At 39.3% G+C, this 26,403-nt stretch overlaps 1 protein-coding gene across 2 annotated transcripts in view; it reads left to right on the top strand.

Moving 5' to 3' along the window:
• SMC5 (structural maintenance of chromosomes 5) overlaps positions 1–26,284 on the top strand; it is a 50,987-nt gene extending 24,703 nt beyond the window's left edge. For both annotated transcript variants that reach the window (XM_054054211.1, XM_054054212.1), the window contains 9 exons: positions 1,279–1,402; positions 4,131–4,253; positions 9,852–9,977; positions 10,646–10,741; positions 11,140–11,244; positions 11,430–11,549; positions 13,940–14,119; positions 14,220–14,315; positions 15,748–26,284. In XM_054054211.1, the coding sequence (XP_053910186.1) occupies positions 1,279–1,402; positions 4,131–4,253; positions 9,852–9,977; positions 10,646–10,741; positions 11,140–11,244; positions 11,430–11,549; positions 13,940–14,119; positions 14,220–14,315; positions 15,748–15,888 (1,111 nt within the window). In that variant the 3' untranslated portion in view covers positions 15,889–26,284. The remainder of the gene's footprint in view (positions 1–1,278; positions 1,403–4,130; positions 4,254–9,851; positions 9,978–10,645; positions 10,742–11,139; positions 11,245–11,429; positions 11,550–13,939; positions 14,120–14,219; positions 14,316–15,747) is intronic.
• The last annotated feature ends 119 nt before the right edge of the window (positions 26,285–26,403 follow it).

Below are 26,403 nucleotides of genomic sequence, written 5' to 3'. Positions count from 1 at the left end.
CTCCTTTTATCCTCATATCCCTCTCTTTTCCAACAAAGTTCCTCTCCAAGTCATCTAGATCCCTCCCTTTTCCCGCATTTGGGTTCTCCCCTGAATATCCAGTATTGAGTCCTGCAAAATCGCAAAGTGATTTTATGCTGGATCCCATAGTGTGTCTTATACCCCAAAGAAACAACACCCCTCAGTCCAGAGGGTGCTGTGGTGTTGTCTTATCTTGTCGAGGTGTGAAAACCAGCAGTTGTGCTGATGCTGTCTTGAGGGAGGATATCTCTTCCTCTGAGCCCTGAATTTGGGTTCCCGCCTCCTAGACGGCCCCTGTGCTCCTCTCAGCTTGCAGAGATGGGCATTTCATGGGCTGATGGCTCCTCAGATATGCCTGAGGATAGTCAGGGTAAGGTATTATTTGGGCTTCCCCCACCTGCAGGGTAAGGTATTATTTGGGCTTCCCCCACCTGCTACTCTCTCTCCTTTTTTGAACATACAAGTGAGCTTTTATCAGGTAACCCAGCAGAAAGCCTTGGTAAAATTGAGGTAAATGGCAACCACTTGATCTCCCGTTACCCAGTTGTTTTACAATTGCATTCATCAGGTATGATGTATTTTTGGTATATGCCTGCTGATTCCTCATGATCACGTTGTCCCTTATGCCCCTGCAATTGTTTACCAACGGGACTTACTCCACAGTTTTCCCAGGGATCAATGTAAGAACGATTGGTTTGTCTCCTGGATTATCCTTTTGGCCTCTTCAGCCATTTGTTAAGATCTCCAGGCTCTTTGCAGCTCACTAAATATTGCAATTATTTCATATGTACTTCTTCATAATTATGTGGTTTTGAGGTTTAAAATAACTGAGAACTCTGGTTTGGTGCAGTAAGTTGAGGGGATAGATACTTGTTTTACTAGTAAGTGTAACAAGAATTAAGCAAACCTTCTAAACTCTGCTATGTTATATTGTTGAAAGGAGCTAGCAGCAGAAGAAAAAGGTCATCTGTACACTGACCTTTTGTGAATTTCAGATTAAAGAAAGTAAAGGAGTGTGGTTGCTGAGATGTGCCCTAAGTAGCCAAAATCAGATTTTCTTTAGTTATGACATTTTTATCTTGAAATTCTTGAGTTTAGAATGCATAGATTGGGAATGCTGGGAGTGTGTTTGGAATGTTTAGGTATACAAACTCCTACTATTACTGATTCGTGGTTCATCACAAAGATAAAGAATTTCTGTATTTTTGTACAATTTATTTTTAATCAGGAATAATCGAGTATTGATTCCTCTCATAGTTTAAAGCAGCTGGAACAAGATGCTATCGACCTAGAGAATGAGTCTCAACAGGCAAATGTAAAGATCAAAGAAATAAATATCCAAAAAGCAAGACTGGTTAGTGAATTAATGCATCTCATAAAGGTATGTATTTTTAACTTGGCATGTGTTTGGGTATTGTGAAAAGTTCAAGTCTTGTAACTTAAGTAAGAGATACCTATCACTTGTATGTGTATGTACCTAACACAGTAAACGTTTACAAGCTAACTTGCTTCAGGGTAAGCATCTTTTTAAGTTTTTATAAACTTGAACTTGTTTGTCTATTGTTAATCCTATTTGTACATTATTTGCTTGAGTTTATTTATTTAGGTTCTTAGTGAGTGAAGTCTTACAGTCCATGGTGTGATTCAGTAAATACAGAAATGAACCAGGCATGAACTGTGTGACCATTTCAGCCTGTACATTTTCAGAATATTGCATGGTTCTGTGAACTACTCCTTCCACCCTATTTCTTTATCTCCTTTTTTATTATTTTTATTGAAAAAGGAGTAATTAGTCATGTGAAAAATTGACATGAAGCTGAGCAAGAACACATTTCAGTCTTAATCACTGAAAAGAGCATATACACTTCCCTTTGAAGTGACGCTGAATTCAATACATTCCAGTTGCTGATGCTTATATAATAAGTAAAGAAAGAAGTACTCCAAATGGATGGGCTGTTTCTGTTGGTTTTAATAGTCATGGAGTGCAACAATTGGAGTCTTTCAGAGATCATCTTTACATCATCTAGCCAAAGCAATTTTGAAAATGCCGAAGAATGGCAGAAGATACCTGCCATATTAAAAAGGTTGCTTAAGCTGTAGATTAGTTAACAAAACTTAGAGAACTTGTGTAGGTAATACCAGTACCAAAAAGTAACTCTTTTCAAAACTTTTGCAAATATTCTGTGTTTAAAACAGGAATTTCTAGAATATTATTTTCGTTTTTGTATTTGATGCCCATTTCCCAGAATGTAAAAGTGTGTTGCTGTTGTAAAGTGCAGCTGAACTTGTTTACTGACTGCAGTATGACCTGTCTGAAGGAGTGTCTTAGAATTTCTTTCACCCACTGCAGGAGAAGAGATTTGATGCATAATGTGCATATCTTGGTATACCAGGAGTGTAGGGGAGGGAGGATGATATTTGTCTGAAATAGTTATTGATCACAAAAGGGATTTATTTCAGATTAATTTTCACTTTGTGTGCTCTAGGAAATATGTGCTGGTACGTACTAAAGAGAAGAAAAATGTTCTGATAGAAGAAAGATGTTTCATTATCTGTTTTCTCAAAATTGTTGAAATCCATAGATTTCTAGCCATCCCCAAACCAAACTTTACGAATGCTTCAAAGTTTATCGTAGCCTTTGTACTCTCGTTCTCTCTTTTTATATATATACACATATATATATATATGAAAATATACACACATATACTAGCATAAGCTATTAAAGTGATAAAAAGCTAAGTAGTCGTATGTTTCAGGCATACTCACTTCTGCCAGAGAAGGAAATATAAAACATGTATGAGTTTTCTGTGTCTTTGTGTCATGACAATATAATTTACCTTTTTAAGAGTTCTGCGGCTTGTGTAGAACAGTCAACTAGAGTGACAGTGTGCAGGTATGTTTACACAAATACACAAGGCAGAATGTACCTGGCACGTACCAAATACATGTCAATACTTTACAGTCAGTTGGCAGAAACAGTTTTGTGTGCACTGTTGCAGATTCTGGCACTGCATTTGTTTGCAGTTCTTTCTGCTGTTGTCTTTGAATAACCTTAACTTTTTCCACTTTTAATTTCCTTTAATTGTGACTTATTTTTCAGGTTACTTCTCTGGTAATTGTTCTTAAACTGTTTAATGGGTTGGAAACAAATAAACTTATTCCTGTGTCCAAGTTCACACTGTAGGCACTTTGTGTTGAAATGACAAATAGGGAAGATCTCAGACCCTGGCATGCTACTGTAGTCAGAAGCTAAGACTCACAAAACTTCATCCTGCAGGTCCACTAAGTCTACAGTTGGAACTTTGTCCTCCCTTTCATTCAGAGAGAGGATTCCTTTGTACTTACATGTACTATGTACTTACAGATAGATAGAGATATATATATATGTATATTTAAACCAGTGTTCTCCGTGCTCCAAAATTCAAGGTTTGAAGCTACCCTTCACACAATCAGGAATATATTGCTGGTGATGAAGCCTCTAGACTGTTCCTGAGGCTTACTCATTTAAAGAAGCAACCATTTTAATGTCAAAGATGTCAAACCAGGTTTTGGGGATCACTAAAGCCTGTTACGAAACTTCTGAAATACAGCCTCCTTCTGTTGTCATGCACTGTTCCAGTTAAGACATGAGTTAGAGTCACTTTGCATCGAATCAGTGATCTTGCATGGTCAGTGAGAGAGGTATCCTATGTGCTTATTTTTTGACCTTTTTCATTTCTGCATGTGACTTTGGCATCTGCCAAAATCCACCTGTTGAATTCTCTCTCTGACAAATAATTGAGATAGCTTTGTCTTCTCTCACGTTTCACATGTGAGTATGTGGTGTAGGGAAAGAGAATATGTTTGATGTAAAATAGTTTTGTTCCAAGTGAAGGATATGTGCTTACAGATTGAAAGAATATGGGGGCTTCATATCTTGAAGAACTTGGGTCAGCAGTAAGTTACCTTTCTTTTTCATAGAATTTGGTAGGCACCAATGTTAAAGCGCGGTACACAGTGTGGGATTATATGCTGTGACTGAAAAATAGATGGTTTCTGAAGTGTGACAGTGATTTTTAGTTTTGAGTCCCTTGTGGAAAAAAAATAACATTTTCTGTTTTCCTGTTTAGAATTGCATTTCACTGAACACCCACAAAGTAGATCTGGTCCTTCAGAGCACTAATGTGGCTGCTGACAAGAATAAGCTAGAATCAGAGTATAAAGAAGCAACGATACAGCTAAGGGATTCAGAGGTAATCATTTCTACGAATACTGGGATATCCACTATGAAAACATTTGTGGAAGCCTTTGTGGTGTAGAAAAGGGTGCTTCTGTGTCTTTGTTTATAAATTATTATTAGTGCTGGTAAATATTTAGCCTTGATTGCTGTAGTTTGAGTTTAGCCACTTCATTTAAAGCCGAATTGGAGCTTTGCCTTCCTCAGTTAAGACAACTAAGCTTCTGTGAAAATGTGCTGTACATTCATCATGTCCTGTATCTTTTTATTATAATTCATAATGTGTATAAAAAGGCTAGCTGTTTTTTGGAAGTGGTTTTTATTCCAAGTCTGTTGTAGACAAGTAGCCCCAACCCACATGGGAGATGCAAACTCAAGATCAACCAGAAAGTACTGTATCTGAGTAAAGCAGAGCTGTTTTACCTTTATGGCTTATTTTCTTACAGTGTACTTTAAATGTCCTTTCTGGAGGACAGAAAGGAGCATAAGTCGTCATAGTACTGATTATATTAGGAAGCAACTCTGTGTTCAGGTAAAAAGATGGTCTCTGAGGAATTAATTTTGCACACAAGTACTAATTTCTGAGAGCAGCGAATGCTGTGGTATCTCATGGATTGATGCACAGAAGGCAGTTTTTGCATTTGTGTAGTAGTACCATCTTTCAGTGTACTGGGGAAAAAAAATGCCAAAGTACAGGATAGTAAGTTTTTTCTTTATCTTGCAAGATAAACTGCTGCTAATCCAATTTGATCCACAAAAAAAATGGATGTTAAATAAAACCTAAGTGGTAAGTGGTTTTTGGATGCGTATGCGCTTGCAAAGGAATGACCCTGGCATATATTTAGAAAAACACTTGAGTTTATATAGGTATTATCACTTGGAGGAAAAGTAGGAAGAGGAGAAAATCCGAAGAGGAGCAAAAAGTAACTTGAAGATAAAGACAAGTCCAGCATATTATTTGCATATCACTGTTGCATCAGTTCTCGCACATGATGCAGCTGTTATTCAGACTGTAAAAATCCAATGCAAATTACTTCATTGCTGTAGCTCAGTAAGAAGTGAGAATGAATTACAAAACTGTGAACCTCATGCGAGTAGTGTGTATTGTCAGTGGGAAGTACATTTATTGGTTTTAGTTCTCTCTGTTCCCATCTTCTTCATTGTTGAGAGAGTAGCTTGGATTTTTGCAAAGGTAGATAGCTGGTCCGATCAGTGAAGAGGACTTGTAAACAATCTGATAATTCTTAGTTAAAGAAAATTACCTCCTTCTCTAGCAAACAGGATTTTGAGTTATCTGAGGTTCCACTAGTCATACACAGCATAAATAAACCCCATAAGTAGAGGAAATTGTGCCAGAGCTTATATTTTGGATGATTAGTTCCAGGAGCACTAAAACAGAAAAAAATGCAGAAACAAGTAATCTCGGTGGTCATATTTTTGAGACTTTAAACTGCTCTGGAGGAAAACTTCTGAGTATTCAAGTGCATCTTAAGTTTTCACATACATGGAAGTCCAAAGACACACTTCCCCATACTGTGCATCTTGAGTCTTTGAATTAAGCCTTTAGTCCCTTTTTTCAGAAGTTCTCTTTCCTGTATTGCCCTGTGAATAACAAATAAACCACAGAATGTGCAACATACATTATTTTCTGCTGTAAGAGATGCATTTTCACGGAGCAAACTCAATATTTCTTTGCGTGTTATTTGGTATAGTATGTTAAATGGGCACTTTCCTCTAACTTCTTAGTGTTCATTTTTTTCCTACAGCAATACTGTGTTAAGGTAGTCTTGCTCCAAAGCTGCCTCTGAGGAGGCCATCACAACACTTCAAGGAAGTCTTTCAAACAATTGCTGCCTATTTTCAGAAAATCAATAAACCTGCAAAAAGGCGGAAGGAAAACAGAAATAGAAAGAAGTATGCATACAAAAGCTGCGTAGTGAACTAATTGGAGCCTAAACACTACAATTATGGGATCACTAGTTCATTATTTAATCATCAGGCATTTTTGTAGGTCATCTGCTGGTCATGATGCATTCATTGAAATTGGAATGCTGGGAATCAGGCAAAGAAGCTGCAAAACTTTGTTGATACTTAGCACATACTCATGGTGTTTAGCTCCCAAGCAGTTTTGAGACATTATAATACCTGAGTAAATATCTGATTTAAGATTTGAAGCAAATGCAAACCCCACTTAGTACATCTAAGAGAAGATCACATCTGTTCCTTTTATGAGGTCTTCACACTAGGATACTGTGGAGAAAGCAGTATGTTTTTTGCTTTATGGTGGGTTTTTTTCGCCACTTACATGGAAAGGTCAAAAAGTACATGTTTTTGAACAAGTCAGGTTAGCAACAACAGATTTCTAGGGTTTGTATTTTGTCATTGTAGTTCAAGTGCAAACCCTAGTGTTACTTTTAACAAGTCTTTGTATTTAATTTATTTAATGAGCCTAAGAAGAAAATCTGTGTTTGTGGCCCATACTGAACATTTGGGAGGATTGTTAGCTCCATCTGCTTATTGGATAATTGGCACAATTGCCTGCATGTTTATGAGGGTTATTTGAAACAATCTTGCTAATTGTCTTGTTTGTTAGCTTGTTAACTTTCAAGTTCATTTGGTGTAATTTTATTTAAATAAGTAATATGAATACTCAGTATGTACATCACAGCATTTGCTCCTTAAGCCAAGTTTTAAGAAAATGCAGATTCTGTTTTCCTCTGTATAGATCTCCAAACTTCAAATAATTAAATTCTGTCACCAAACATGCGGTCAAGCAAATCCATGAGAAAACATTGGCCACTTGTAATGATATTTTCTTTAAACAGATTCTTATTTTGCACAAGACTGGTTGCTGTACTGATGAGCACAACAGAATACAAATCACTTGTGCATACAGAATATGCATTTTTTTCTGCTGTTTGAGAGATACATTTCAGGAAACTTTAATTGCAACCCCGCACTAGTACAGAACTTCCCTGAAGCACCCAAACAAAGCTTTTTCCATGTTGGTTCTAATGCTGTTGGCTGAAACAGATATAAAGCTCTGTCTAGTCTATGATTTTTCATGGTAGCATCTCTGTTCAAAACAGTAATTCTTCCTATTTAGAGTTACTTTTTTATCTAGATGGTTTTATTGAGCTGCCTTCAGGAAATCAGCGGGAACCTCCACATTGCCATGCACTTTTGAATACATAGAACCATAGGGTTGGAAGGGACCTTAAAGATCATCTAGTTCCAACCCCCCTGCCATGGGCAAGGACGTCCCACTAAAGCATGTGGCTGTGATAATCAGCTGACAAAGCTAAAAGAAAATTGAGACTTTGTTGTTAAACTGTCTGCCCATTTATTCAAGTACATGCTTCATAACCACATCAAATGTCTATTGCTTCCCAGCTATTCTGTTTAATGCTGAGGTTTTCCTCTGCCCAAACTTTCGTTTTCCTTTTCACACTATGAAGAATTTTTCTTGTTTCAGAGTTTGGTCAGGCATATTCAATGTTGAGTGTATTCCAGATTTTCTGTGCCTAGAGATCAGATCAAAATATCGTTACATGCAGCTCTGCAGGGTCTCAGTTGGCAGCTTTATGTACCATTGAGAGCTGAGGTTCACCACTTAACATGATTCAGAATTGACTTTGGCTCATTATTGATAAATAATAGTATAAAATTGATGTTTCTTGTATATAAAAAAGAGTGAATGTGTTGCCTTTCACTGGATCACTCTGCCGTTGTTATCATGAGGTCAGGCACATTTCAGATTATGCCAGCTGGCTTTTAGATTTCTGGGATCCAAGATATAGTCTGTTTTTAATTTAGAACTTTCTAAAATATTTCTTAAAATTATTTATTGAAAATATTACAGGGCATATGCAGATATGTAATGGAACGTAAGTGTTGTGGCTTACGGTTTTATTTGTGCTAATTCGGTATGACATAAGTTCTTGGCTGTAACCAAAAGTAGGGACTTCCTCTGCTTATTGCTTTTTTATCTGTATAGCTCTAATGCCAGTCCTTGCCTCCATGTGACTTCTCCCTCAGTCTCTTGCAGTAGACTTTATGAAGTGGAGGGCAGGGGGAGATCTAAAAAAGGCCTCATTTTTTTAACTTTCTGAAAACATCAACACACAGAGTAGGAAAAAATGTCTTTGCAATGTGTTTGTAAAGATTGTGAAATGTTTACCTCTAATGCCAAATCTGTTTCCTAGTGCTTGATGGAGGGAAGGAAACCCAGGTTTCTTGAGTTGATATATGCTGTAGAGAAAATCAGCACTAATTCTTCAGTGAGTGTGGGAGCTGCTGCTGATCACTCATGATTGTTATGTGTTACTACTGTGTCTGTTGTGTTTAGTAAACAAAGATTAATATAATTGCTGGAAAGTAATTAGATTTAGTAATTACAGTGTTGGTATCCTGTGTTTCAGAAATGTGGAATAAACCTTTATCTAACTGTATAATATTCAAATGAACACTTAGAAATTTTTATGCCACTTGAGTCCTCCTACATTTAACTAAAGTACACAACAATACAAATTGGGCAGATAAAGCTGTCCAAAGCGTAAAAGCATAATGAAACTTCCTCAGCTGTCAGAATAATGTTCTGAAGCAAGATATTGTACGTATGAATTTTGAGTGAGAATTTTGTGCCTCTGAAAAAATAACTTGGATTAAAAGTTCCAGTATCTTGTTATGTACTCCTTTTCACTTCTGAGTGGATGGTAAGGCCTAGCTATCAGCATTTGGAAGCTCCAGGCCTGTGGTATGGACTATGTGCGCAGAGATAAGTGAATGTGATTTCTAGGGACAGAGGGGGAAGAGTTACATAAAGCTCTCCAAGTTTTTTTTCCTAAGAACTGCTTATTTGAGATAAAATCTTTAGCTTGGTGTTTCTTGAAGGTATCTTATTTTGTGTCTTGTATTTTATTTAATTGCTGTTGTGGTAACATTGCATCATAAAAGTCACAGGGCTGAGTTGACCGCTTGCGTATAGTAAGTTCCAAAGAGTTTAGCCGTAAGACCGCTCTTCAAAACCAGATATTGTACCTGCTTTTCACTTTTCAGCATTGGTGTGTTTCCTTTTTGTATGTTGCTGGCTGTATTACTGGGGTAGAATATGAAACAGCAAAGGAAATACTTCTTATTGTGTAATTATGATGTTTACTCTGTAAAATTTCAGCTAAAATACTATTCTGTGTATATCGTGTCCACCGTGTTCCACTAAGGAGATAAGTACAGTTAAATGGGAACTAATAAAAAATAAGGCTCATAGTAATTTGGGTTTGATTTACAGGGACTTTACTCTGAAGTAGTCTGTTTTGATACATATATTGAATCTGCATGTACCCATGTCTAGTTGAGAGAAAATAAATTTAACTGTATTATAGGAACATGCTTTTAATCAGTTTATCTTGGCATTTGTTGACTTTGAGCAGAGATAGAGAATGAACCATGTGTGTTGAAACAAGGATTTTTTTTTTTTTATCTTAAGGCCGTCTGATTTCAGCTACTTTCTTTGATTCAGATGTTTATGTGCCATTGTGCTAGTATCGCCTCTGGAAATATATAATAACATTTTAAAAAATGTGTATTTTGATATCTTTAACATATTTTCTAACAGGAATTGTATCGTGATCTGGACGAGAGGAAACGAGTTCTTACAGAGAACTGCAAGGAATTGCTGAACAAAGCTCGACAGGTCTGCAAACTGAGCCCAGATGAACATATTCCGAAAGAATTTCAAACTGTATGTACAAAAAAACTCTACATACCTCTTAAGTTCTGAATGATGTTCACCATTCTAACTTCTCATTATATATTTTTTATTAGAAGGCTAGCAGTAAAGGATTGTATGTACTTCTGTTAGTGTTGACTTACGTATTGTCACTTACTCTTTTAAAGCGCCTGTGAATAAGTGCTGGCATATCCTCTGATTTCATTATGTGCACAGGGGGCAGAAAATTTTATCTGAAATTTCAGTTAAAATCCACAGTCCTGTGGCTCTTGAAATAATTAGAGGACATATGTTTCTAGCTTCTTGCTCTAATGGAGTGACAAAAAAGAACTGAAATCTGGGCCTGCCTACTTACCCAGAGGTTTCCCCAGCCTCTGGAAGTATTTACATGTCTTAACCAACATAGCCTCTGGCTTATAACAGGTCTGTGAGCATCTGTAGCTGCACAAGGTAGGCAACTGAGGAACAATTAATTGTGTATAGTTGTTATGTAGTAGTACTTCTAGCCTTCTTTCTCTGTCCATAATAATTTGCAAGGAAATCTTACAGTATTAAATTTTGAATATGTGACGTATTAATTAAGAGTAATAGAATATTCTAGGGCTTATTCTGTTTCTTTTTAGTAAACTTGAGGCCTTCATTAGCATTGCTGTGTAGCACATGCATTCTTTCTCTGACAGGCTTTTCAGGCTCTTCCGAACACGTTGGAGGAGATTGATGCTTTTCTGAATGAAGAGAAAACCAGGGCCTCCTGTCTCACAGGTCTGAATGCTACGGTATGTTCACTGCTTTCCCTCTAGTCTCCCTTCCTCCCTCTCCACCCATATTGTACTTGCTTCCCACTCTGTGCTACATCTCTTGGTATAATAAGCTAGACAGCCGGAACAGTGTGCTGTAAATGCCAGATTCTGCATCTATTAGAATTTTAAGTAGGTTCTTCCAAAGGAACAGTGTGTTCTGTGCCTTTAAAAAAAAAAAAAAAAAAAGTTGCAGTAACCTGAAATAAGGAATGCTTTACAGTTTCTTTGCTTGAAAGCTTAAGATGTCTTGTTCAGTATGCAGCGCAATAATCTATATAATTGTGTTTGAACAGAGTAACTGCAGAGTGATATTTTTACAGTCAAGGCTAGAACTGGCAAGCATTTTGTTGACTACTTCTGTTTTATTCTGGCAGGTTGTAGAAGAATACAATAAGCAGTCACAAGAAATACAGCAGTTGATGGAATATCTAGAGGAAAAGAAAAATGAATTGGAAAACTATAAGCAAAACATTTCACAGGTAATAGCTGAAATTATCACTTCTGTATCCGTATGTCCTTATTAGAATAGAGTGTATGTACAGAAAAAAAGGTAACTTTCCAAGTTGTTTTGAATGTAAGCTGAGGCGTTAGCTTCTGTAATTCATTTTTTTTAATTAAAATTCAGTTATTAAAAATCATTTTACACAGATATGTCTCCTTCTAGGTCAAAGAAAAGTGGCTAAATCCCTTGAAAAAGCTGATTGAGCAAATTAATGACAAGTTCAGTAACTTCTTTAGTTCTATGCAGTGTGTTGGTGAAGTTGATCTTCATGTGGAAAATGAGGTATGATTTATTTTTCATATGGAAGAATAATGTATTTTGAAAAATATGAAAAAATATCAAGTTGTTATTTGGATTGTAGGAAAGATGTTCTTCAAAAAAAATAACAAACTTTTACTGATGAACACACTTCTTTGTGCTAGAACTAACTTTTCAATCTGATTAAAGGAAAATTAATCTTTGTCTAGGTCTTCAATTCACTGACTTCTGGAAGTTTCTTGCAACTTACAGGGCTCACTTAGGAGCATTGTATTTACTTTAGCTGTAACCTGGATGTATTAAGTTAGAAACATAATTCTACACTTTTAGCTAATTTGTCCTATTATGGTATCGTTGTTAAATCTTCTATTACCAAGACTTGCATTGATTTGGTTCTACATGTATTTTCTACTCAAGTCTGCTGGCATTTTATCTGTTTCTGAAGTGGCGATCATTTGGCCCAACCTGTTATGCCCTCAGTAACATTTATAGGTAGGGTTTACACCTGAAGAGTTTAAAGCATCAGTAATAGTACCTTGGGGAGGAATATTCAGTGCAGTGGGCTGAAAAGAAATTGGGTATTTTGTTTTAAATTAGTAACTGTAATGATGATTTTTAGACTCGTATGTAATGCCTGGACTCTCCAATAGTGAAAGTTGACTTTTTTTTTCTGTTTTAAATTACTCGGGCAGCTTTTCTTAAAATAGTCGAAGAGGCAGTTGTATTGGGGGCAGAATAGTGACTGACAAGGCTCTTTACATGAACTGCATAAAAAATATTTACACAGCATCTAGTATTACGAAACAGTAGGACGTTAAGACGTGGACTTTTCAGTTCTTTTGATAGTTACTTACAGTCAGATCTATATTACGCAGATACTATCTTTTATCTTAAGCATACATTGGGAGAGAGTACACAGAAGAACAGTAAAGTAGTTTAAAAGCGAAGTGAGCCTGGACTCTTTTTCAATATCTTCAGAAGGCCTTGCTTTTCTCTTGCAAAGATGTCACAAATAGTTTAAGAGATTAGCAAGTGGTACTGTGCCAATGACTAAAACTTTTTCCTCAGAGGGTCAACACATCTAAAGCTGGGAGGTGCATGATCTGTTCTAGAGCTTGGATTCCTCGCCCTTCTTCTCTCCAGAAGACTCTTTTGCCCTTACCTGCAAATACAAGAAAGGTGCTTGAGGCAGAATTATTTTTGTTAGAAATATTCCTGTGACACTGAAGTTCAAGCCTCCTTTAGCCTGCAAAGCAGGAACCTTGAAATCTGATCATGTTCTTAGTGATACTACCCACTGTGTGAAACACTTCCCTAGTTTCTTTCGTAACATCCTAGCAGAAACCTTGGTGAATGAATTTCCTTAGTAGCACTTGGTAATTCAGATTTCTAGCCGTGATAACCCTCACCTTGATCAATTCTCCATAGGAAGTTTTGACCACCATTCTTGACAAGTCCTGGAATATCTGTCAGTTATATGAACTCACATTCCCAGTAGTCTGTCAACAAATGCCTGACTTTCCAATGCCATTGTGGTCTGTGCCGAAGGGTGGATCTTTTTGAACTGGAGGTTTTGCCAACTGTAAACTGCCTTGTAAACTGATCTGAGCTTAGTTTTAGTGTGTGTCAATGCATCTGAAAATACAGTGGGCCTAGAGGCCTTAGGTCATGTTTTTTATTTTTCTTTACATGAAGTCATCCAACAGGGAAAGCATCAAGAGGTGATGTTTCAAGAGAAAGGTGACCTGTCTTCAAAACTGGGAAAAAATGGACACTTAGCAACTATGAATTTTTAACTGTCAGGTCACATTTATTCACTTCATATGCATTTGCCTCAACCACAAGGGTACACAGTTCTGTTTCTATATACTGGTATACCAGAAGCACCAGAGATTTGCGGTTTTATGAAAGTAAGTATTGGTATAAGACCTTACATCCTGAGGATGTTTGTCTGCCTGCAGATGTCGTAAAACACCAGGAGAAACACCAAAGTTGTTCTGATTTAGCAGATTAACTGATCTCAGAGGATTTGATAGATTGTCTCCAGTGTTAGTTGGTGTCTGGTATGTATGTTTTACTTGTCCAAAAGCAAGACTTGAAGGGAGCAAAGAAGCTGAAAGTTGTTCCTACAGACTTGAAGTTCCTTAAGGCAGTTTTAGACTTCAAGATGGTATGGCTTATTTACTGGCTTCCAGACCTTGTTCTCCATAAAAGCCAACCCTGCAATGGAACTCTGCTCTGCCAGGTGACTTGGATTCATACATCTTTTGGTGACTGTGGCATGTGGCAGTTTGAACCAAACTGGCATGCTCCAGCTTCTATGGAATGGGCTCCTTATTGTCTCTTTGCTACAAATATCTTTTCTAAAACCCGAAGTATTCTGCAATTAACTATCTGATTACCGGCTTTTATAGGATGAGTATGACAAGTATGGGATTCGCATTAGGGTCAAATTCCACAGTACGAGTGAACTCCATGAATTGACTCCATATCATCAGAGTGGAGGTGAGAAGAGTGTTTCCACTATGTTGTACCTAATGGCTCTCCAGGAACTCAACAGATGTCCTTTCAGGGTTGTAGATGAAATAAATCAGGTGAGGATCAGGTGCAGTATATAACTTCTTACTATACAGATGCTTATGAGACAGAACATAGAACAGGCTTGGGTTTTGCATTTGTTTGGTTTTTTTTTAGGGCATGGATCCAATGAATGAGAGAAGAGTTTTTGAAATGGTTGTGAAAACTGCTTGTAAAGAAAGCACATCGCAGTACTTCTTTGTCACACCAAAGGTGCGTGGCAGAAAATGAAATGAAAGGTTTAGTATGTCAGATAGTTGAGTTTTGTGTGATAATATTCCTATAAACACTGCATAAATTATGTCTGTTTCATGTAAGAACTTTACATTAAGGGATAACTGTGAGAGAGTTTATCCATTTTGAGGACAGTCCTGGCAGGAAATCAGTCAACTTATACCAAGGCACCCTGGAATTGTGGCCTCTGTGGAAGTATCACAAGTTTAACTACCAGTGGATTAGAGGTACCATGTAACAAGGCTGTCAAACATAATGCCTCTAGCTTGCATAGAATTGGGATGTAGCAGAGACCAACTTCCAAACATTTCATATAATTATATTGGAATAGGCTAGTGCTGCTGACATTGGAAGAACTAGATGAGTCCCATATCAATGGAGGAAAACTATTCAAGTAGTAATCTGAGACCCATAAGCTCAGAAAAGGTCAGTGCTGCGCTCCATGGAGAATGGCTTGAAGAGAACTTTTACAGTTGGGAATAACCGGGGCTTAATGGTGCTCTTCTGATAAAATAAAATAAAAATAAATAATTGACTTAATAGATGATGCAGTGATGGGGTGCTATGGCTTCAAAGAACTAGTAATGGCATTTATTAAATATGCAAATAATCACCTTTTGGGGAGTGAATGTTTCTTTGCTCTACAGCAGGATTAGAATTCAAAACAGTATTAGATTAGGTAACTTCATTTGAAAACAGGATGCGTTTCAGCACGGACAAGCATAGGACTTAGTACTTAAGTGGCATAAATCAGCAGCAGCATATGATCTAAGGTATAAATACCTAAATGACCGAGGGGAGAGAAGTTACTGTGGATGACAAGTTGAGCATCAGTTTCAAATAAATTTCTAGCAGTCATCCTGAGCACTGCAGCTTGCCTGACATCTTTCAGTCTGCTGGGTTTGTGCCTGACAAGATCTGGACTATGCCGAGTGTCTGACTTTGGCTGTTACACTTCAGAAAAACAGTACAGTGGCTGGAATTGTGCCAGAAGACAGCAGTGCAACTTTCTAAGAAGTTTTGAAAGTTTTGAGTTTCCACTGAAATGGAAACTTAGCTCAGAGGAGCACGGGGCTGAAGGGAGACATAATGATTGTGCCCAAGTAGCTCTTAACTCCTGCCTTGCACTGGCAAGAAAGGAAAAATGGCCAATATTTTCTGCCTGATGTGGATGCTGGAAAGAAGTAATGACCTCCTTTGCAGCAAAAAGGTACAGATTAGATAAGAATGTTGTATTGTTGTAAGAATAATGAAGAACAGATCTACGTCATCTGTCAGAAAACCCGTAGTTCTGCTATATAGACCTTTTGAGATGTAAAGCTTTATAGCCTCCTTCACCTTTTTTAGCCAAGGGGTAGCATTTCTTCTAGCTATTTTGACATTGACGTTGTTTTTTTGTGGTTTTCACCAGCTCCTGCAGAATCTCACTTACCATGACAAGATGACAGTATTGTTTGTCTACAATGGACCTTTCATGTTAGAAGCATGCAGATGGGACTTAAAGGCCTTCTGTAGACGACGGCGGCGACTTGGAAGGATGGATGAACAGTGATAAATATGTATATACAAAAATATACATGATGTTTTTGTAGGACTTTTTCGAATATCTAGCTTTCAAAACTTCAGGAATAGTGAAAGATGAGAATCTGCAAAGAATTGCTGATTAAGAACTTCAGTTCTTAAAAGATTCAAAGTGCATAAGTTTTTTTCAGATCTTTCACAGTAGCCTCTTTCTCCAAAGAACCTACTTTTTCTCAATAGGAATTTTAAATAAAAAGGAAGTTTATTTTGCTATTTTATCAGTAATGTAGCATCAGAAGTAGAGTTAATTTTTCTAGGTTATACTGGACTAAATCTGGGGGGGGGGGGAAGTTTCAAAAAATTAGAATTTGCTTTTGGTGAATACCGTTCCCATAACACAGTTAAGGATGCTCTTTAAACTCTTCCCATTGAAATGGAAACTTCTTGAATGAATTATGGTGATGATGGGAAGGAAGAGAATGGTTTGTAAGTAGCTGTGCGTTGTTTTTTGTTTTGTGAAAATACACCTGCAGTTAAGTAAAGAAAATAATATTATAAGGGTAATATACCATATTATTGTTATTTATTAATTTTGAGCTAATTTTCCATTCTTGTATTCCTTGAAGGATAAGTTCTTTATTTTTTTAGCAAATTCTTGTTCAGCGAAGCAACTGACAAAGAGCCATGTGTTTTTTTAAAATATGAGCTGGTTAGCTTACACAAGTAAAAGTAAGCAATATATAACATTTTGTTATGTTCTTTAAGTAATTAAACTTGATATGTTTTTGGTAGTAAATGGAGAAGATAGTCCTGCTGGCTTCACATGTAAGTTAAAACCAGGCAGCTTTTTACAAAGCTTCAGCTGCACTGGAGTGATTGCATACACAATGGCTTTTCAACAGATAGCCATAAAATTAATTAGTGGAGATTTGTCATAGCTCTTAAGCATTTGAAAGCAGATGTTATCAACTGAATGCTAATACCTAAAATGAAGTCCCAGTTATTTAGTTAACTATTAAAAAGCCCCATGATACGGAGTTGTGAGGAGCATGATTTGTAAAGAAATTGAAACTACAATTGATATGTGAAATGTACATTAAAATGATTGAGTCGCAGGACACCATCTGAAAATATGCAGTATTCTTGATTTCATGGGAGGAGCAGCCTTCAATAGAATTTTATAGAAAATGTGTTGTCCGCTTGATTTTGAGCGTGAGTTTTTCTTAACAGCATGCTGTCAATGAACTTTGCCAATAGAATTAATAAGTCAGACTTTTTACATCAGAATGTTAGAAATAATATAACCCACTGCAAAATATAAGCTAGGATCTGAAAGGTTTCAGGTATTAAAAGTTAAGTACTTTAATTTTTGTTTTTAATAGAGGAGCCTTTAAGGGAATACAGAACTATACATTCTTATGTCACCGGGCACTGTTGATCAATGGAGCTCTGTCTGACTGTAAAATGAGTTCCTGGAATAAGTTCCATGAGGATTAGCGTCCATACACAAATATTTGACAGAAGAACTGAAAGACCGTGGAAACTTGGGCTATAGTCCAGGGACTGAGTGGGCCAGCAGTGACTTAACCGAGGCTGCAGGCTTATCTGTCCACTGTATGGCAAGATACACATTTTAAATGTGGTCTTTGATCTTCAAGATACTTGGCTTCTTGTAACCCTGAATTTTTAAGGTTTATTTATTTAATGGTAACATACATTCTATTTGATCTCTGAGAATCACTATATGAAAACTGCTATTTGTTTTCAGTGTCTAAGTAAGTGAAACTGTTTAGCACGAGTATGTATAAGGACTCAGTTCTTCTATGGTTAGACAGCACTGACTGTCTGTTCTTAATGCTGTCATCTTAGAAATTCATGAGATTTCTTCCTAGAGTTCAGTTCCTTTCTCATGTTTCAAGCTGAGGCACAAGACGTAGATCTAACGTGTTTCAAGAGGATAGCACTTCAGATCCTGTCTCAAAAATTATGCCTTCTGGATAACTTGTGGCTTCTATACTGCACAAGTGAAGAAGATGACAAGCTGGTGGGCATTTGCTTTTTCCTTGGAGGTCTGTCAACTATTGACCAGAGGTTCTGATTTCAGTGTGTCTGGCTACAATCTTAGTATCATGCTGTCATTCATGTTAACTTAACACAGACAGTGTAATCAGCTGCAAAACCATACCAGTGTCACATTACTGACCAATGGAGCTTCACTATCCAGCAGCTCTGCTAGCTAAAGCCTTTTTAAAAGAAAACCCAACTTTGTGCATAAATGCAAATGAGCTATATAACATGACTTTGTGCCTCCCATACACTGGTTCCTGTTAGTGACCTGTTAATTTGCCTGGCAGGTGCATCCCATCCATACACGGAGACCTGGCTTAAGAGGAAATCTTTTGAACTGGGTAGAGTACTCAACCATGAAAATCCTCACTGAATAGTAGCTACAGCACTCCTTACCCATATGCTGGCCCTTCTGTGTTGCCAGCTTTTTTGCCCTTCCTTGTGCTTTACTACTCCAGCTTCACTTGCTATAAAAACACGTGGAATTTGTTTCAGTGTAACTTTGAGAAGGAGAGAATGAGTGGGAGTTAAGGTTAAGTATACCTGTAATATTCAGATTTTCATGCTGACTAGACAGGACCTCTCAAAAATCTAGAAGTAGGAAGACCCCAAATAGTCCTGACAGCTGAAATGTAAATTGAGCTTTCTCCAAAAATAGGTACTTTTCCCTGTTGTTTAGGCCACCTGAAGACAATGGCAAAGATCATCTTCCACCACCATTTGCAATTCTGACAAAAAATCTGTTTGCTTGTGTTTTGAGACAAAAAGAGAGAGGCAACTTGGAAATTCTTACTGTAAGAAATAAGAAGAGCTCGAGAAACCAAATACCGAAAACCACAAATCATCTTTTACTGTTTTGTGACTGTAAATGGCACTCATGCATTTACATTGTTGTTAACTAGGAGAGATTGCTTAGTCAGATGAAGTAGAGAGCAAGTAGAATGAGGAAGGGCCCTTGTACAACTGCAGTGCTTTCAACATGCTTATGTGCAATTTGGGATTTTAGTGGAAGAAAGATGAAGCCTGTTAATGCTGGTGCTCACTGGAACTATCTATTCTCCAGGTTTTGAAGTTAGTGAGAGATGATGAGACACAAAGCTGGTCTGGGCTGCAGGATACTTACTGAATAGTATTGTAGGTGCTCTTTAGAGGCCAGGATAGGCACCTGTTCCAGACCTAATAGCAAATTGTACTTGGGAGTTTAAGCTACTGGAGGCTCCTGTGTATGGTTCACGCCAAGATGTCCCCTTTTTTCTTGCTAAGCTCTCTGGCTAATGCTTCCTTCCTAGAAGCTTCTGGACTGTCTTAAAACACTGCTGCTGGTGGATTGTGGAAACTGTTTTTTCTATGAGCCTGCAGTTACTCTTAGCAAGGACTCTGAATTTTCTGAACATCTCTTACTAATAGGCCTTAATTGTTACCTTCTCTGCTCAATTCCCCAGCTGTTAAACAGTGTCTTGAATGTGTTACGGCAAGCAGATATGTAAGATGTGAAGTCTGTCATTCTCTGTCACAAACTCTTGCGTAATGTTAACATCTTGTCTCATACTCTATGCCATCCCTGCTTAGGCATTAGTGGGATTTACCTGGTGGAGAGAAGGAACTGTGAAAGTGAGATCAGCAAGTGAAGGCGCTCGCTGTTTGTGAAGCTGAGCAGGGTCCCATGGCTGTCCCTGGAATTTGCTAAGGGATCATCCCACACACAGTGCATGCTTCCTTTTCTTGTCCCTGCACCACACAACCTGCAAACCACCTGTGCTTTGAAAGGAGCAACATGCTGAGATGAAGCGCTCTATTGGCTCAGCACTCTGTATCAAAATGAATTGTACTGTTCTTGAGTTGCAGTGTTGCATGTGCCTAGCGACCTTCCAGTACCTGAAGGGGCTACAAGAAAGCTGGAGAGGGACTGTTTACAGAGGCTTGTAGTGATAGGACTAGGGGTGATGGGCACAAACTGGAGAGGGGCAGATTTAGACTAGACATAAGGAGAAATTTCTTCACTATGAGAGTGGTGAGACACTGGCACAGGTTGCCCAGGGAAAGTGTGGCTGCCCCATCCCTGGAGGTGTTCAAGGCCAGGTTGGATGAGGCCTTGGGCAGCCTGATCTAGTGGGAGGTGTCCCTGCTCATGGCAGGGGGGTTGAAACTGGATGATCTTTAAGGTCCCTTCCAACCCAAACTATTCTATGATTCTGTAATTTCCGCGTCCTCTCCTGTATTTGGCCTGCTTTTTGAAAGGTGCATTGCAGTTGCTTCTGATTTGATTGGCACAGTATCTGAGGGGAGGTGTTTGGCAGGAGAGCTACATCACAGGAAGTGGGGGAAACCTTGGCACTCTAGCTTAGCTGTAAATAACTCTGAGCCAAAATTACTCTCTTCTGTTCTGCCTCACTGAAACATAATGTCCAAAATAAACTTTCCTAGAACTTTTTGTTACAGAAGCATTTTTTTTCCCAGAGCCTTGCTAATTCAGAATAAAAGCAGCGTTTGGTACGTCATAACATGGAGAGGAAAAAGATGGGGAAGAGAACTAAATTCACCTCTTCTCCAAGAAAAACCCTCTCCCTTTCCCAGCCTGAACATCAGAAAATTGCAGGAATGTTTTTCTGCTTTTGCACTCAGGCTAGTCTTGCCACGAGCCATGCTTCTCCTATGAGGCTCATTCGTACAGCCTGGATGAAACGCACTGTTTTGTATGCAGGAGGTGATTTAGTAGTTACTATAGTTTATTTTACTTCAGCACTAACTTTAGCCATTGACAAGGATTGTTAAACTGTGAAACAGGGAAAGGGGAGATGAGTGCAGGACCGGGAACTATTTAGCCATGGGAAGCTTTTCAGGCACCATTGTGGCTGTGTTGAAAGCCAACAGGGAAAACATGGAAAAGTAGACAAGTGGAGACAGGCAGAGGGTAAAAGAGGTGATAACCAGCACTGTCACAGCCTACCCACAGGCATCCTCTCCTGTAGCTCAGCTTTTCGCCAGTGGTGCAATCCCCTGCCAGAATTTTGTGCTTTCCAGCTTTCCAAAGTTCTACCAGCTTATCTCCTCTGTTCTGCTCCCCAGTTGCTGTCGAAGTATACTGTTCCCCAGTTGTCCCGTCTTCCTTCTGTTGAGCTGTTCCCTCCAGTTAGCCAATATTTTTTGACAGTTGTACTGATTTTGTCAGGGATAGAGTTAATTTGGATTGTGACTAGAACACTGTGGTAACAGGCATGTTTTAGCTGCTGCTGAGCGGTGATTGCAAAGCATCGAGGCCTGTTCTGTTTCTCATCCTGCCCCATCAGCACAAGAAGTTTACCAGAAGTTGGGAGGTGGCACAGCTGGGACAGCTGACCCTAGATGACCAGAGGGATATCCCATGCTGTATGACATTGTGCTTGGCAGTAAAAGCTGGGGAGGAAGGAGGGACATTGGGAGTTATTGTCTTACCAGGTAACCACTATGTGTGGTGGAACCCTGCTTTTCTGGAGAATTTGCTAAATATCTGCCTGCTGATGGGAAGTAATGAATGAAGTCCTTATTTTGTCTTGCATGTGTACACAGCTTTTGTTTTCCCTATTAAAGAGTCTTAGTCTAGAAGTTTTCTCACTTCTACCTTTCTCTCATCCGTCCCACTGGGGGAGAGTGAGCGAGTGGCTGGGTGGGGCTGAGCCACACAATAGTGTATGTTAGGCTCAAAACATGACATTATGCATGTCATTAGCTAGAGTTTAGTACTGCTAATTATTTGTATCAACTATTGCACCTGGAAGCTACATGAAATCTTGGCAAATATGCCCAGTGTGTATTTGTAGGAGAGCAGAGCATCTGCACTAACATTCTCTTTGGGAAGCATGGAAATGAGAGCATGGCAAGTAAGCTGGAGAGGAATGCAAAATCAACTTTTTGGGGGCTAAAGAATTATGCACAGCACACAAAGCTGATTTTTCTAGGAGCAAGCAGGAAGAAACAGATGATAACTGAGAAGATGATGGCAGAAGATATCAAGGAGCCTTGGAGAAGACTAGAGAGGAGAAGATGGTACAGGTAACGTGCAGTGTGGATGGCTTAAAGGACATAACATGCTCTAAGATAATCAGGATCATGTCATTTAAAGGGGGAAAGTGTCCAATTCCCCATCTGCCAGTTTGTAACCAAAGGTGTAGACTGAGTACATCATGCTGCTTGATTTTCACTCCAGTCCACTAACACTGGTTACCTCAGTTTGGTCTTGCAATAGCTTTTTCATGGACAACAAAGGTTTTTTTGGTTGGATGGTATTTTTGTAGTTGGGGTATTTGGGGTTTTTTGTCGGATTTCGTGGAGAATTAAAAACAGTAAAACCAAAGCTGATGATCAGCACATGGAGAGCAAAGGGACTTCCTGTCACACACCAGCAACAGTATCAGCCGTACTCTATGCTACTGCAATGATGGTTTGTGCTGGATTGACCTTGGCTGGATTCCAGGTGTCACCAAAGCCACTCTATCAGTTCCCTCCTCAGCAGGACAGGGGAGAGAAAATGTAACAACTCACTCTTGGATTGAGATAAGGACAGGAAGAGATTCTCCATCAATTAACATCATGGGCAAATCAGGCTTAACTTGGATAAATTAGCTTAATTTATTGCCAATAAAATCAGAGCACAGTAATGAGAAATAAACCATTCTTAAAACACCTTCCCCCTACTCCACCCTTCTTTCTGGGCTCAACTTCACTGGTGATTTTCTTTACCGCCTGAACAGTGGAGGGGGATGGGGAGTGGGACCTGCGGTCAGTTCATCACACATTGTCTCTGCCACTGTTCCTTCCTCAGTCGTCTTTCTGTGCTCCAGTGTGGGGTCCTTCCCAGGAGAGACAGTCCTCCATGAACTTCTCCAACATGAGCCCTTCCCATGAGCTGAAGTACTTCACGAACTGCTCCAGTGTGAGTCCTATCCACAGGGTGCAGTCCTGCAGGAACAGACTGCTCCAGTGTTGGTCCTCCACAGGGTCACAAGTCCTGCCAGCAAACCAACTCCAGGCTGAGCTACTTTCTCCATGAGTGCACTGCTCCTGCCAGAAACTTAGTCCAGCATGGGCTTCCCACAGGATCACGGCGTCCTTTGGGCACATCCACCTGCTCTGGTGTGGGATCCTCCATAGGCTGCAGGTGGATATCTGCTCCACCATGGACCTCCATGGGGTCAGGGGGGATAACCTGCCTCACCATGGTCTTTACTATGGGCTGCAAAGGAATCTCTGCTTGGGTGCCTGGAGCACCTTTTCCCCCTCCTTCCTCACTGACCTTGGTATCTGCAGAGTTGCTTCTCTCACATGTTCTTACTCCTATCCCCAGCTGAAGTTTTCTCTTGTAGTTTTTCCTCCTTTTCTTAAATATGCTATCACACAGGTGCGACCACAGTTGCTGATGTGGCCCTGGCCAGCAGCACACTTCCTCTTGGAGCCAGCTGGCACTAGTTTTATCGGACATGGGGGAAGCTTCTGGCATCTGCTCACAAAAGCCACCCCTGTATCCCCCCACTAACAAAACATTGGCACACAACAGTATGTGTTTGAAAGATCTACTAATGTGAAAAGCCACAGATGTTATACTTTTGTAGGAGTCCTACTGGCTAAGGAATCTGGATCTACTTTGTGTCTGCTTCTAAGCCCAGTTGTGCTGTTCATGAAGGATTTTTTTGGTGAGAAATTCTGTAGTATTTAAAATACACTTTGCTATATAAAATGTACTGGTTTGATGCCAGTATAATTAAAGTGGTACAGCCTCCAGTGTGTGTGCAGTGCCTCAGGCACCAGTATGTCAGAAATAAGTACACTTGTAAGAAAATATTCAGTAAGTTACATTGGGAGAATCCCCTATATTTCAGTTTGAAGAGGTTTAAGGTAAGACTGTCCCCCGTGAAATGTTTCAGTTAAAAAATTATATAACTCTAAAAAAGAAGGTTCCTTGGATATAAGAGCTGAACATAGCTTCTAGGTAAGGCCTGGATTATCTTTCTGTAATTCAGTAAAACGGAGGTAGTGATCTACCCCCGGAACTGCAGGGACTTGCAACACAATAGTGTGTTTCCCTGGCCTTGTGGTTTTTGACAGAGCAATTACGCATGGCTTTTCATAGGCTCTCAAAAGCATTTTCTGCTTGGAAACACTATTCAAGGCCACCAAAGCGATGGTTAACAACAGGAGAGCCCAAACCACTGTATGTAGTGCCTCCATGGAGCTCTGATGTGCTCTAACATGCACCTGCATCTCCTGAAACTTCTGCAGCTCTCTTCCTGGCCTCTGCCCATTAGCCACAACATGAAGAAAATGACATTTTGAAAACACAAGTTTATTTGCACCTTTAGTGCAATGCCAGGAGGCCTCTAATATTGTCTGTGCTATTTGGTTTCCTTCTCCATGGCTTTCTTGGCATGGTAAGCTGTCCTTACCTACTCACAGATTCTCATAGTTCTGTGGTTTACACACTGCATTTCCTCTGTAATTTGTGTTCAGCTGTGCAGACATCCAGGTGTTGCTTTGATTAGCATTACACAGCCTAAAGGACAGCAGACAATACTGAAACAGACTGCTGGCTTTTGATATGAGAGAGAGGCAATAGGATGTTTATCAGTTGTCCACTAGGGGCCATGAGGCAGTAAAAACCAGTAATGGTTGTAGCAACATAAAAAATACAAGCTGAAAGCAATATTGACTCCACTTTTTCTCACCCCCAAAGGCACGCATGAGCTCCATGCATGGACTGGAAAAAGACAGTGTATAATAATACAGAAACAAACATTTAGGAAGGATTAGAACTGATGCTGGCTGAGTCCTTCCCTTTCTAAAATGAGAAGATTTCCATATATCTGTGGAAGTGCTTGAGGAGGTATTTTAGGATACAAGGAGCTTCTTTATTGACAGCGTGTCACTGAAAGCACTGAGAGCTGCAAAATTCTTAACATTGGGAAAGGTTCACCTGCTTTAAGTCAGTCCCTTAAAGAGGACTTGGGTAATTGCACGGCTCTGACAGTTGTGAATTTGCACTAAATTATTGTTGATGTATTTTGTCAGATGTGGCTTGGAGGTGTGAACAGCTAAACCTAGAGGAGACCTTGTTTCCAAACCAAAGTAGCAGAAAGGAAACCTCACTGACTCCTCTGCCCTGAATAAATGAGTGCTAAACAACATTGCTGGAGACTTCCATGGCGGTGAAAGTCATTCTGGCCATCCTAGCAGTCACCTAGCACTCTAAATGCCTCTGCAGTCATTTAGCTGGACTTTTATGGATTTTTATGGCATGTTTCCTTTCTTCTGTCCTTGGCAGAGAGAAGAAATGAAAATTCACCTTGTAGAAATTGTGCCTTCTGAATCACTTGGCCTATGTTCACATTTGTACCTCCCCATGCCACTGCTGAAATCTGCTGGCATCCACCGAAGCTCACCCAGTCTTCACATGTCATACCTATTCCAACCACAATTTAGATTTACATTACATACAAAAGACTATTCTGTAAAGTACATTAGATCTCAATGGCTGGAAACATCCTCCTAAGGTTAAGGCCTTCCCTACACTAGGGAGATTTTGGTAGCTGTTCCAATTACAGCACTGAAGACGAATATTTAAGAATTTAAGGTGAAGAACGTTAAATATATGAAGTCCTTTAGGGTGGGATTGCAGAGGAATGAAGCCAATCCACAGCTCTGTGTCCCTTATTCCTAAAATCAAGCACAAGCTAAAAAAAAGAAAACCCTACGCTTAGTTTGTTTTAGTTGCCCTTTAGCCATCCAACCTGAGGACTGAAAACTCCAACTTGTCATCAAGTCAAATCTGGAGGCTGCCTACAATTTCATTCCAGGCACAGATGGCACGCTTCCACCCCTCCATCTCTGCCTGCATTGCTTGAGAGTTACACATTCCTTTGGGTCCAGGGTCTCATCTTACAGTCACTCCCTAGCACCGTTCCCATGTACCAGGTCAATTTAGTTAATGTAAGTAGTTGGTTCTAGCAACTGTAATGTCAGTGACTGTAAATGTCAGTTAGCTTTTTGGCACAGGGTTCTTTACCTCCTTCAGTACCATCCCGAGTGGATGGGTTTTTTCTCCTTACACCAGAAACCCTTCTAAACCCATGGAAATCTCACAGTAGTGTGGCTGTGCAAGCTGACGAATCTCTAGGTCATGGAGCAGCCGCACAGTGTGAAGGAGAGACCAGTCCAAGCTCAAAACCCATTAAGCAATGGGAGAAACACTTGCTGGGAGCTAGAACATACTGGTGAGGGAACACTTCCCCCTCACTGCAAGTTGTGTCTCTGTCTCCCTGAAGTAGCAGCAGAAAGAATACCTGTGAAAACACATGGGAAAAGTAGAGAAACATGACCTAAGCTAAACAATGACTAGCAACACCAAGACCTTTGAAGCTTGTTCATACACCACTCAACTCATGGATCATCATGTGCAGCAGTATTTTTTCATAATCATTCACTGGTTTATATGACCACTCTTTGATTCCAA

This window comes from Cuculus canorus, chromosome Z (genome assembly GCF_017976375.1).
Source record: "Cuculus canorus isolate bCucCan1 chromosome Z, bCucCan1.pri, whole genome shotgun sequence".
Taxonomy (NCBI): Eukaryota; Metazoa; Chordata; class Aves; order Cuculiformes; family Cuculidae; genus Cuculus; species Cuculus canorus.
This window is presented reverse-complemented; position numbering and strand designations above follow the sequence as displayed.